The sequence below is a fragment of the Hippichthys cyanospilos genome, chromosome 2 (genome assembly GCF_059441005.1).
Source record: "Hippichthys cyanospilos isolate Australia breed blue-spotted pipefish chromosome 2, RoL_Hcya_1.0, whole genome shotgun sequence".
NCBI lineage: Eukaryota > Metazoa > Chordata > Actinopteri > Syngnathiformes > Syngnathidae > Hippichthys > Hippichthys cyanospilos.
In genome coordinates, this window is record NC_142370.1 from 3,335,371 (window position 1) to 3,349,194 (window position 13,824).

General features: G+C 38.4%; 1 protein-coding gene across 10 annotated transcripts in view; it reads right to left on the reverse strand.

Annotated features, from left to right (window-relative positions):
- Positions 1-13,337, reverse strand: part of LOC148426887 (tumor protein D54-like) — a 25,493-nt gene extending 12,156 nt beyond the window's left edge. For 4 of the 10 annotated variants that reach the window (XM_088440637.1, XM_088440626.1, XM_088440617.1 and 1 more), the window contains exons 1-5: positions 13,163-13,336; positions 10,874-11,031; positions 8,944-9,092; positions 4,549-4,596; positions 438-539 (exon numbers count right to left, since the gene is read on the reverse strand). In XM_088440637.1, the coding sequence (XP_088296763.1) occupies positions 438-539; positions 4,549-4,596; positions 8,944-9,092; positions 10,874-11,031; positions 13,163-13,181 (476 nt within the window). In that variant the 5' untranslated portion in view covers positions 13,182-13,336. Of the gene's footprint in view, positions 1-437; positions 540-4,548; positions 4,597-8,943; positions 9,093-10,873; positions 11,032-13,162 lie in introns of all 10 variants that reach the window. The other 6 variants (XM_088440689.1, XM_088440672.1, XM_088440646.1 and 3 more) reach the window with 3 other exon arrangements.
- Positions 13,338-13,824: the final 487 nt, after the last annotated feature.

Here is a 13,824-nt window from a genome sequence, read left to right on the forward strand (position 1 = left end):
GCAACCGTTGCAAATAAGGAAAGAGGAGCAATGACATAAGATGAAAATATTAGGTGAAAAATAAACAAACTTGCAGCTGAAAATAACTAATGTATATGTTGTATTCAGGCAGATTACTTGCACTACAAACGCAAATAGCTGAGCTATCTTTAGTATGTGGCACATTTGCACAATTCTATTGTTTCACTGTGCAGTAAATTCATTAGTCAGATGTGACGAGACTATGGGCAAATAAACTGAGTCACATTAAAAGACGTAGGGTTTAAAGACTGAAAAAAATAAGCAGCTTTTTGCCTAGAAAATATGGTTACCAACATCAAAAAGTAGACTCAATTACAGCAGTGGAAAGAACCCAAATGGAAACATACATGCATATGTGCTCAAAAGAGGTCATGACCAGAGGGAAGTGGAAACACGACAGCCGAGCAGCACCATACCTCATGTCGCCTAGTTTTCTGCTAATGGCTGAGCCCATGTTGGCGAGAGCCGCACTGGTCTTCTGTCCGGCCTGGGAGAGTGTCTCCTGAGTCTTCTTATATCTGCAAAAGAAAAGAAGACGAGGGGGTGGGAGTGGTAAATGAAATTTCACTTATGTAGCAGAAAACCAAGCCAAACAGAATGGCTGTTAGGGTAATCCATATTTTTTCGGCAATTTATCCTGAATCTGCAATTAGGTTATATGTGAAACAATAATAATTGATCATTAGTGTTTTATCCTGCCACTCCTGAATCCAAGCAACTGCATTTGGAACCAAAATCTCAATCGATGCCATTTCAAGATTCTCTGCATTTTTTTTTTTTCAAAAAAGGATTTTATGCCCCACACCAATTTAAAAAAAAAAAAAAAAAAAAAGCATTGTGCCTCTGTCACTCTGTCACCAGTTGTACTCCTGGAAGTACAGTGAGCCCCCGTGTTACGAGATTAATTCGTTCCACGGTTGGGCTCGTCAGACGAATTTACCGTATGACGGGCAATCCAAACAATGTTAAATAGCTAATGCATTTAGTACCCCAGGTAAAAACATCAAAATTGGACATACATAATAAAAATTGGGACCAAAATAGTATAGTAAGTGCTACAGATATAAAATATATATGGATCAAAAAACATCAAAAATAAAAAATATAGAAAGAATGTATTTACCTTTGAGTGGCGCTTGTTATGCCCATATTCCCTAAGGGTTATCTCCAGCATCGTTTCCATATAAATTATCTTCTTACGTCTCTCTTTAACATCACTAGCAATCTTGGGACCCATGGCTAACCCTTTCAACTTTGAATTAAGCAGTAAAATGCACTATATATACGGTTTTGTAACTCCTCACAATCAAACAAAGCTGTACCGTTCAGCCATTTTGAAACAAGTGAGGCCGACCAATAGCAGACCACCATCTTAATGAGGAAACGCCAACAAATAGACCAGAATTGTAGTGACGCGTTGCAGGGACGGCAACTGAAAATAAGTGTAATTACCAAAAAAATGCCTGCAGATGGAGACGAAATAACACAAATACAGCCAAAGCCTCTAATGTCATGACAGTTGTTTTGGTCGCAAATCCGGGAAAATACTATAAAGTGGGGATGAAAAAAACTCAGTAGTTGCAAGATGAAGATAACCTAAGTCAGGGACGTTATAACACGGGGGTCCACTGTTATTCCTTCAATCCTCAAGCTATACTTAGTGTGCTTGCAGCAGCGCAGACTTCATATACTGTGTTTTGTATATAAGTCTATGTACTGCGGATTCTCTCCTTTGTGATGACAAAATACAATTACCAAGTTGCATTTTTTACCAAAGACAAACAACGGGTCACAAAAGCATGCTTGTCCATAATGTGAAATGCAGTTGGGAACCAAGCAAAAAAAGTGCTTCCGAAAACTTCAAAATAAAGTCAAAAACAACTTCAAAATAAAAGCAAACTAAGGGTTTCGTGTCCATACATTATTTAGTATAGTAAAGTTTATTTTGAAGTTGCGTGGCCGTTTGGAGTGTGTTTTACAGTACAAGCAGCATAGAGCCTTACCATTGTATGCGGTGCAGAAATGATAACTCTCATGGGAATTCTAATATCGCAATATCTCGTCCGGGTTCTCGTCCCAAACCACGCTAATTGCTGATGTGACATGCCGATTTGGGGGGGAAAAAAAGTGGTTGGGTGCACAGTGGACTTTCCACAGAGAGTCTGGCTCGAACCACGTTCAGGGGAGGGACCCAAATGTGTCACACAATTAATAGTTTCTTGTCAGAAAATAAGATGGCTACACTAGATATTCAACACAGGCACAAACAGCAGACATTTTGCCAGCTATGATAACGAGTTCTGTGATTGGATATGCTCTGTTGAGAGTCTGACAGTGTCTTTTTGCCCCAAAATGTCATGAATTTGAACAAGGAGAATTGTGTGCTCCTGACAAATTGTTCATTTTTTCGCGCACAAAATATAGTTGGCACATCATTTTCATGACGGACCTTCAAGAAAACTGGTTATTGCGAGTACAGGATGGCCAACCCCAGTGCTATCTAGTCTGCCCAGCAGGGAAAAGGTTTTGTTCGTCAATTTCATAAAGGCATCAATGAACATTACTCGTGGCACCAGCTTCTCAGAAATGCTTCAAACTAGATTACTGGTAATGACATCTGATCGGTTTGGTGTTTGGAGCCATACTGGGTTTGTCAACTGGAATTGCTTCATGAAAGCAGCAATGAGACATCAAATATATCGGCTGGGCAATTAAAAGCTACGGTACTTTCAAAATAGGTTTGGGGACACCTGTTGAACATTCATTCTCGGCATTGAAGCATCTAAAAATTTGTGCCAAAAACCCAATGAGACAAACGCCGCTTTCAGCTTTAGCTTCCATGTCCATAGAAAAAGACTTGCTAATGGACTTTATAGGCACAGATAATGTAAATTGACCAACAGAGCCATTGATGTTTTCTTGAGAAAAGATATATGGATGGATTTTATTTTCAAATACAGTGGACCCCCGGTTTACAACGTCCCTGCCTTACGGTGTGGACTGCAATGTTTTTTTGTTGCCTCTTTACAGCATTTTTTTCGCTTTACAACAATTTAAAAAAATAAAATAAAAAAACATATCTTCTCAAACATGGCGGTCAGTGTTCGCGCGTGTCTACTAGGGGCAAGTTGCTCATACGTCACTACACGTGTCACTGCTTACATCCCTACAAAGCTGGTCTGCTATTGGTCAGCGTCACGACTCCCAAGGAAACTGGTCTACTACTGGTCGGCATCACAGGTCACTAAGATGCTGGTCTGCTATTGGTTATCGGACGGGTTCACAAAGATGGCTGCCTAAAGACTTTATTTCGTGTGAGATTGCTTTCAATATTGTATTTATTATACATTTTAGTGCTTTATTCAAACTTGAATTGGTTAACCATAGGTTCCAAGATTGCTAGTGATGTTAAAGAGAGAAGTAAGAAGATGATTATTATGGAAACAAAGCCGGAGATCAAGAAATAAGAAGAGGGAAAGCAAGCCTAGCCGAGGCTACCCTCACTAGGGAATATGGCTATAACAAGCTCGTCGTCACTTTGAAGGTGAGTAAATCCTTTTTATATTTATTATGTTATTTAATTGTATACATTAAATATAAGTAGAACATACTATACTATTTTGATACCAATTTCTATTTTGTATATACAATTTTGATGTTTTTACCTGGGGTTTTACACGCATTAGCTAATTAACATAGATTTGGATTCCCCGCCATACGGCGAATTCACGTTACAATCCAACCGCGGAACGGATTAATCTTGTAAACTGGGGGCCCACTGTAGCAAGGCACTGATCCACATTGGTGAGATCATTTTATTTGTATTTTTAATAGGTTTTTGTCATGTTTTCGTTATTAAATGAATGATAAAAAAATGTCAAAAATACAAGAGAAATATTTGTTAAATGTTAAAAAAAAGTTACAATTTTTGTCAGCAATAGGTAGATGTGCAACAGATTATAATCACATCAAAGTCTACAGTGATACAATGTCATGTAAAGTTTAACATATTGTGGAGCTTTTGCAGGTGGCGTGATGAGACATTTCATCATTTTTGACAAAGGAAAATTGATGCCCATCCTCTGGCAAATAGTAATTCAAATAGGAAAGATTTTTTTTTCCCCTCCTGTTGTCATTCTAGTTTTTGAGATGCTACAGTCCATATCGGAAGTCAATGAAATGAACAGTTTAGGAAAAGGGCGCAAAAGAGGGACAGAATTGGACGGGTATAATATAATATTTAACAATAGTTCACATCAGAGAAAAGCCAAGGTTATTAATGTATTTATTTTTTTGAGATATATGACTCATTCTGCTGTGGTGGGTCACATACAGAAGCAGTGAGTGCCCGTCGCAATGCAACATTATCGTTACCACTATGTTTGTACAACGAACATGAGAATATGCTCTTCCAAGAACAGCAAACAGACAACAAGGATGAGCGACCGAATACAAAACACTCCAAGGAAGCCAACAGGTAGTTCAAGTCACGCCAGATAGAGAAAGAGTAAAAATGGATTAACTCACGCTTCAGAGTGGGTAATGTCATCCAAAGTAGCCGAGGCAGACACATATCTGAAGACACAACAGTCGGATCAATAAACAGCAATGGGGCGCGTGATGCTATCACATAAAAATTTAGCAAGATCAATAAACAACAAGGTAGACTATCATACTGTTTCATCATTTACTAAGTGTTTGATATTTTAATACCAAAACTGTCATGTCTATAAAAACGTTTTCTGTCAGAAGACATAAACATCCATTCTCAATAAAAACAGTTCATCATGGTGAGTGTTTGAATCATGCTTTAATTACATGTTGAGAGAATGTGTCTTCTTCCTTCATGTGAAACCTCTTTTTGGTAGATACAGCTGACACTATCACATTGGAACACCTCAGAGTTGGAAATGATTTCATTTGGACATGCATACCTCGTCATCTTTTCACACTGCATATACAGTGGCTGAAATAAATATCAAACGTGTGATCATTTCCATCACTATATTTCCAAAGGCGCTATCGACATGAAATTAAGCAATTTATGCATGCAAAGAAAGCAGAACAAATAAACTCAAAAAATTATTTGAATCATAACTATTTTAAATGATAAAATGGAAAAGTATTGAACACATGAAGAAAGGGAGTTGCAAAAAAGCATGGAAACCAAACACAACATCAAAAATGGATCAATTTTTCAGGGTGGTTTAGTCCAAAGTGATGGCCTACAAGAGGTCTCAAAAGGCATAAGTAAAGACACATGGGAAAGTTATGATGAGTAATATGGAGGACCGAAAGTGCCGCATAAATAAATGTACTATTATATAAAAACGTCATTAAATTATTACCGGTAAATGTTGAATTAATTAATTAAAAGTGTCATTCATTAAATAAAAGTTTTATTAATGAATTAAATGTTTCATTAATTAAATGAAACATTAGGGGCAAAATAATCGTAAACTAATTGCTGCAAAACATAACAATGCTATTGGTTAAAAGGTGCATATCTAAGCTTGGATGTTCCTGTGAGCACGGTTGGGGTCATAATTTGTAAGTGGAAAGTCAAGCATAAAACCGTAAATTGCTCAAGCTGCTGCCCTAGCAAACCGACCCAGGATACAGTACACTATTCGATGATTACGAGGACTATGAGGAAACCAGTAGTTTTATGATCGAGGAATGGGAAGTCAGAGCATATTTTGTTGTGGCTCTACAGTGTCTAGCAAATTGGGGTTTAGGCAGAGACTATAAACACTAAAAGTTACAGCTGTTCCAAAAAAGATGCAATGGAAAAATGTAATAATAATGAATGCATGTCACATTGAGAAACAAGGAAACCCCTTAGTCCTGATGACAAATATGAGCATAAGGTGGTGAAAACATGACTAGAAACAATTCATTCAACAATTAATGAATGCTATTATTGTATTGTATTAATTGACTGATGTTCATGAACATATGAGCACCGTGCAAGATTTAAGAACAACATTAAAAGAAACAAAAGAAATAAAAGGACAGATTACTGTATTTCTATTTGTAATGACAAAACAAAGAAATTCCCATGTGTCCTGAATAAAGGTAGACTGGACACAGACAAAAATTTAGGTCTCATGGCAGGTGTGGAGCAACGCCAGGGAAAGCAATAAACCTAAGCAAAACACTGTAGACAGACTGGAAACCATGGCCAACTTTAGCAAAACATAGCAGAGAGAGCAAACTTGCACTTGGAAGTGACAGCCATCCCTTGCAAGCTTTCTTTTTCTTTGCTACACTTGTCTCTTTTAGAAATGGGCAAAGAGAGGCACACAAGGGTCTTGCAGCAAAGCGTGCGTTTGGAAATTCACTTCAATGCCTAATACGGGTGGCACGGTGGAAGAGTGATTAGCACATTCACCTCACAGTTCAGAGTCCTGAGTTCAACCCCAGCTCACTCTGGCTTTCCTGAGTGGAGTTTGCCTGTTCTCATTGAGCCTATGTGGGTCCTCTCCAGGCACTCCAGCTTCGCTAGCGTTAGCATCCATCGAAGCCAGTTTAAATGCTCTGAAAAATAGCCTGCGTAGCCCAGTAATGCATACGTGTATGCATGAGGGTTCCAATCATTGAAGGCCTAAGTGTGAAATGCAAAAACCGCCACTAGCCTAATACGACCGTGAGACTGGTGTCACGAGCCAGCGGAGACAGAGTGTGTGCTTAGCAAAATAGAGTTGAAACACTTTCTGTTTTAGTCCTGAACCATCTTGTTTTGGATCACGGGCGGGTGCATCCAGGTAGACAATGATGAGGTGAAGTATTTCCAGTATTTGTACTCCAAACCAGGTGGTAGAACTGTGGCTAAATCAATTTGCCCCTTGGAAGATAACAAAAATCACATAGGACAAAAATGACATCATGGGGACTTCAGAGAGCAGACAGGAGATTGATGAACTGCCACCAACAGTGAGCTATTCATGGTTGTTGTCCTATTAGGCACCATAGGCTGGGGAAGAAATGTAAACAAAAGCTGCGCTGTCAAGGCATGCTACTGAACAAAATAGAATAGAATGACTTGACTGTCATTGTATAAATGACCCATGCGACCACAGGGAGAACATGGAAAGTACACACAGGAAGACCGGAGCAAGTAGGAATTGAACCCAGGACCTCTGAACTCTGTACAGTGGCAGACTTGCTAACCAGTCTTTCACCGTGCCACTACTCAGTACCCTATTTTGCAAGTACAAATAACATTGTTGATGTTTAATTCACTTTTGACCTTGACAGCTTCGTCATGCCTGAGGTAAACTGACTGTGCTAAATTGCTAATTGAGCTGTTGTCTTCTTTTATCATTAGATATGTTGTAACTGTTACAAATTTACTGTTCAAACCAGTTGGCTCTTGTCCGAATGTGTTCCTTTCCAGAATTCTGTGGAAAGTCTACTGTACAAATAAGCACTTATTTTGGTTATGCATCCCACATGAGCAATTGGCGTGCTTCGCGAGCCATGATTTGTCATTGGATGAAGGGGTAGTCACACATACAGTAAACACCCTTTTATTAACCAACAGAGTCAATTCGACAACAAGTATGTTTGTTACTGCTTAGTCATTCTGAAGTTTACAAAAAATATTGCACATTGCACATTTCCTTGTCACAAATTGGTTGGTCCCCAAATAGGTTGCTGCTTAATATTTAGTTATTAAATAATCAAGGTCTTTGATGATGGCCTGGATTACAAGGGTCTTGAAAAATTTTAAAAATCTTACATTTTTAAAAATATATTAAACTGCTGATTGCTTTATTGAAGTCATGAATTAATTCACTAGATATAATACAATTCATAAAATGTCATACTTATGACATTCATTTAACTCATACATTTAATTTCATAAAATAAACACAAATATATATTTTTTATTAATAACCCAAAATATTTAACAGAGTCAGGCCGCGCACCCTCGGGGTCTGCGGACCTCACTTTAAGAACCACCGGTACTGTTGACCCCCTTCCATCTCTGTTGGTCCCTCTTTTTTGGAAGTTTGACCAAACTGTAATCATTGGTCCAACGCTCTCTTAGCCAAACAGTAACAGCACTTCTATCTTCACTTCTGTTCCTCAAAAAATGAATGAATGAAAGAATGAATAAATAAATAAACATCCCGTCATTTTGTTAAAAAAATCACTATGGAAAAAAATCTGTAGCACCAAAAATGAATGTAATAAAAACTATTTTAAACAACTAAGCCCAATTGCTTTATATTATAAATACAAACTCTATCATCAGCCTAAAGTAAAAGTAAAGCTTGAACCTTACAGCCCTTACTTCAAATAGGTTTAAAACTGAAAGACTAACAAGGGGCAAAAAAAACTTAAAACACCCCACAATGCTTCAGCATGTGGCATGCTGGTTCAATGTGTCCCAAACACTAGACTGAGCATTAAGAAGTCATGTCCACTAGGGGGCATAAACACTGTTGTAAATGTAAACGTTGCTCATGCAGCCCTCTGTCAGAAATCATTTTTTCAAACGTTATTCATGGTCATGGTTTTATAAAACAAAATTCACATGTGAGCACAAGTCATTTGCCACATAGAAAACAACCAACTTGAGTACAAAGAAAGGTTTTTATGAGCTTCATTGACTCAATGCCTTTTTCTTTGGAATTTCTTAACTTGTAAAAATTAACCCAGTAGTGCTGGGATAAAAGGTGGCCACACACCTATGTGCCAAAAATGTCAAAGGTTTTAGATTTAATCAGTAAACTAGTCAAGTAAACTAAGTTACATGAACATCAAAACTGGCTGGTTAAACACGCAGGATGATTTGGCATGGAGGAGCGAAGAAAAAAATAACTATTTAAAAAATAAGTTAAAAAAATGTATGAGAAGGCTGCACAGCTAAATGGTGTATGTGTGAAAGCATTAGAATGAAACTGAACATACGCGTTGGAGGTTTGGACATCCTGCCAGCTCCTGCTGAGATTCTGCTTCAGCTCATTGAGAGGACTGAGGCCCAGTTTTCTTTTGAGATCAGTGGCATGTCTCTCTTTGGCGGACAGAACCTGACGCAAGGTGCTGATCTCCTCCTCTACCTGAAAAGCAGCACATATGGGACTCGTGAAAAAGATTCCGCTTCTTGCATTTAAGTGCTGCCAATAATGCCTGCAACAAACAAGAAAATAAAGACATTTAGAAAACAATGTCAAGATAGAATATATACGTTATCACATTCAAACACATATTTGTAGATTAACTCATGTCTTTGATTATCAGTTTTTGCTCAGGGTGTGGTAAAAGGTATTATTGGAATGTTGATTCTATGGTAGGCAGCTGCAGACAAATTAATTGTCAAAAAAGGAGGAAACATCTGTATAAAGAAAGGAAGGTCCCTGACCAACAGGGAAGTTTGCCTGAGGGCAAATTCCATGGTCATACAGTTTTAAAACAAAAGGCAAAACTCTTCGTCTTTTATAAAAAATGTTGACTGGGTTGTGTTCCTTGTCTCCAGTCTCTCTTATTGATAACTGACACAATGGGGCACTAATAAACAGAAAGTAGGCTTTTCTGATTCATCAAAATAAATGTGGGGGTTCATGAATTTTTAGTATTTGTAACTTTTTCTTTTTTGTACGAACTTGCAGAGTTTGAAGTTTGTCTCAGTTAACATGCAATAATGCACACTGTTTACAAGGCAGTGAAAGAGGGATAGTTTACACAGGGTTCTACGTTAGGACTTTTCAGGTGATTTTCCTGTAATAAAATGTGTTGGAATGTGTACTGTATGCAAGACATCTGAACATGGGTATTTGTTGAACCATGTGGACCACTTCAGTATGGAGTGTTGAACCAGGTCGACCACTTCTATATATAGTGGAAATCCACTGTTATTGGGGAGATAAGTAACTTGCCTTCAGGCAGATCACTTTGTTTGTTGTAAATTGTAAACCAAAATCTGGGGGAGAAAAAAATAAACTTCCTGAAAAGGAACAAGAGACAAGTTTGACTCAGGTTGTGTTCTTTGTCTTTATTCTCTAATTGTGACTTTGGGGGTGCTGCTGATGACAGCTGAAGTCAATGCATGACCTAGGTCTGTCAATAACTTCAATTTTCCAGAGGCCAGTCAATCGCTTCCCTTGAATTGGTAACTGATGGCATCTAACGAATCTTAGTGTGTGGGAAAACGATGATTACACACAAGTGATAGGGAGGTTGAAATTCCTGCTCAAGGCCAAAGACCAAAAGAAGGCAAAGAGCGAAAGAAGAGACTAGCGCTTACACCTTAAGCAGGGGTGCCCAAGTCCAGGCCTCGAGAGCCCCTATGACAATGATTTTTATTCGGATTTGGGTTACAAGGGAAACAGGCTGGACAGGGGCTCCCGAGGACCAGACTTGGTCACTCGTGACATAAGGCAAGATAAAGGGGGAATCCTGTGTGTCTTAGTTGCCTTTAGTTCTGTGACATCTAGATACCTAAAACAAGAAAAGGTTTCAGTCCTGTGACTTTGAAGACAGTTCTTTACCGACCGTGGCAGGATCAGAGCGTGGATCTGTTGCTCCTTGCTGTGTGCCCCCCCCCACCCCACAAAATCCATGCTGCTCTTGCATTTTTGTCTTGAGTGGACACGTCAATCTGCCTTTTCTTTTTCAAAATGGGAAAAGTATGTCCGAAAAATTATTCACGCAGCCTCACTGTTGACATCAAAGAGGCAATAAGGTTTCTGTTTCACATCATGTAAAGTGTTAATATTATTGAATAATACATATTTAGCCTTGCAAAGTTATATAACAGGACAAAAGAGAGCACATGATGGGATACAATAATACAGAAGAGCAGAAAGCGACAAAACAATCCATTGGAAACATATCTGGATACCTTCAAGAGCTCATTGTGAAGATCCTCAGCTTCCTCCTCCGTCAGGCCCGGTGGGAGGGAGTTGCCAGAGTTCCCCAGTGTGCCTTCCACCGGAAAATCTGTCAGGCTACCGGAATGTTCCACGGGGAGACCCTTGTTGGGTGAGTTCAGGTTGACATCTGCACAACGGGAGACAGTAATTTGTAGGGATGTCCGTACCACGTGATCAAAAATCGAGGTCGATCAAGTCCTTGTCTGCTGATCCAAATCGGGTGGAAACATTCAATGTGGAGGAGCAGCGACTCGACACTGAAACCCTCCCAGATGACCGACCTTCTCACCTTATCCCTAAGGGAGGGCCCGGACACCCTCCAGAGGAAACTCATTTCGGCCACAGGTATCTGTGATCTTGATCTTTCGGTCACGACCCACAGCTCATGACCATTTGAAGTTAACTTCCAGACGGATCCTTATCTCGAGCACCCCAGAATAGACCTTACAGTTGAAACACTTCCTCAATGTGCCTCTTCTTAATCAGGGGAACCACCACCTCGGCCTGCCAATCTAGAGGCGCTGTAGCCAATGTCCATGTGATGTTGTAGAGGCGTGTCAACCAGGACAGCTCTATAACATCCAGTGCCTTAAGGAACTCTGAGCAGATCTCATCCACCACAGGGGACTTGCCAAAGAGTTTTATGACCACCTCGGTTGCTTGTGAATGTCTTTCTTGATTATGGAGAATTTCCAGGGGAAATTAAAGTTGTCGGGTCCCATGCAGCCGACAACTTTAATTTCCCCTGGAAACCAATTTGAGCAAATTTCTGAGATTAAGCTATTTATTTCAATCTAATAATAAGATAATGCAAGTAAAGAAACAATTCAAACCTGAGCGCTTCAAGAATTCTTAATGCTGAATAAATGTCATTTTAATGCCCAGTTTGTGAACACGGATGGATTCAGAGTTCAGTCAATCATTTCCCTTGACTTGTGTGTGTGTGTATGTATATGTGTATATGTGTATATATATATATATATATATATATATATATATATAGATATATATACCATATATATATATATATATACATATATATATATACCATATATATATATACATATATGTACCATATATATATATATATATATATATATATATATATATATATAGATATATATACCATATATATATAGATATATATACCATATATATATATATATATATATATATATATATATATATATATATATATACATATATATACCATATATATATATATACATATATGTACCATATATATATATATATATATATATATATATATATATATATATATATATATATATATATATATATATATATATATATATATATATTAAGAGATAGGAGAGGACGCCCAGGTGTTAAATAGGGAAGAGCTATTTGCCTTTTAAGATAGTGATGATGACTTTTAGGGCGTTTCAACAAATGAATCAACAAATGTAAAAAAATGAAGCATTGAAACTTCAAATAATTTTAGTGTTGCAACATGTTTCAGCAGTTGCGTATTTGCACATAGCCTCGCACTTGTCTCGTTTCTGACCCCCCCCCAACAACAATAGTATGCTGTTTGATATACGATGAAGAAATCCGCCTAAAAGTACTGTAATTTCTAACAATACGAACTTTCTTGCTGGTGCATCTTTAAAATATTGTTTTCTAAACTCATAACATGCAATTTGTGAATTTGTGAATTCTTTTAGTGAAGCAATTGGCATCAACTGGCCCTTTGCATAAGCACCTTTACCCCGATTCATATTCCTATTTCAATATCATAAATCTTTAAATATAAACCGTAGTTACGTTTGCTATAGTCGCATTTTACAATTTTTATAAATAATTGTGGTCCCCCACGAGAGAGCGTGAAAGAGAGGGGGGGAGAGAGAGAGAGAGAGAGAGAGAGGAGAGAAAAAGAGCGCGAGAGAGAGAAAGAAAGAGAAGATTGCCACTCAACATTTTGAGAAGTTGAAAATAGATCTTTATTTATATTTACCGATGTTATGAGCCTTTCAAAGTCAGTCCAAGTTGAGTGACAATAAGGCCAGGCTAGTGAAAAATCCCCGGACACCCAGGGGTTAAACTAGACTACTAGCGGCATTTGTAACATGAACTATACTGTAGTTGTCAGCCTGTTCTGTCCTGCCCGGTTAGGTCGACTACAATGACACATCTCCATCCGTTCATACAAGTTCAGACTTCAGACTTATGTATTGACGACACTAACGTAAGCTACCCGCTAGCCACACTTGACACAAAGGCACAGTGACGGTTACCTTGTCCGAGGGGATCCATTGCGTGCACTTAATTGCTGTATTGAAGCCGTAGTTAACAAAACCTGAGGTGCAAAGAACGTAGTCCGCTCGGCATGTAGAGGATTCGTTGCTCGAACTGAGGGCTCACTCGAGTAGCAAAACAACTTCTGGTTGTTCTTCTTCTTTGATTTGAATAGCAGAGGGGAACAAGGGTTTGTGTTTATTATTGCCCCCTACAGGACAGGAATGTCACCCAGTCATTAAACTGGAATTGAATGGAATAAAACCTGCTGTGAAGCAAAAAAAAACAACTTTTGATTTCAAACAAAACTTTTCGAGTCAACCAAAAAAACGTCCGGGTTACCCCCCCCCCCCCCAAAAAAAAATAAACAAAACATTAGCTTCACATCAAACTTGTTCACACCCAACCTCCTGTGCACTGAATCATTTTTCCTCTCGAACACAACGGGTGTTTCAGTGGAGTGTGTAATATTTAGACCGGACAGCAGGAGGTGCTGCATTTACCGTTGTCGGTAGCAAGTGCCACCCCCAATGGAAAATACTGTATAATTAAAAATAACTAGACCTGTGATTATACAGTACATACTGTTGGTCATTAAGAACACAATAATTTGCAAGTTTTTTAAATTTACAATCATTTAACATATTCCTTTTTCATGAAA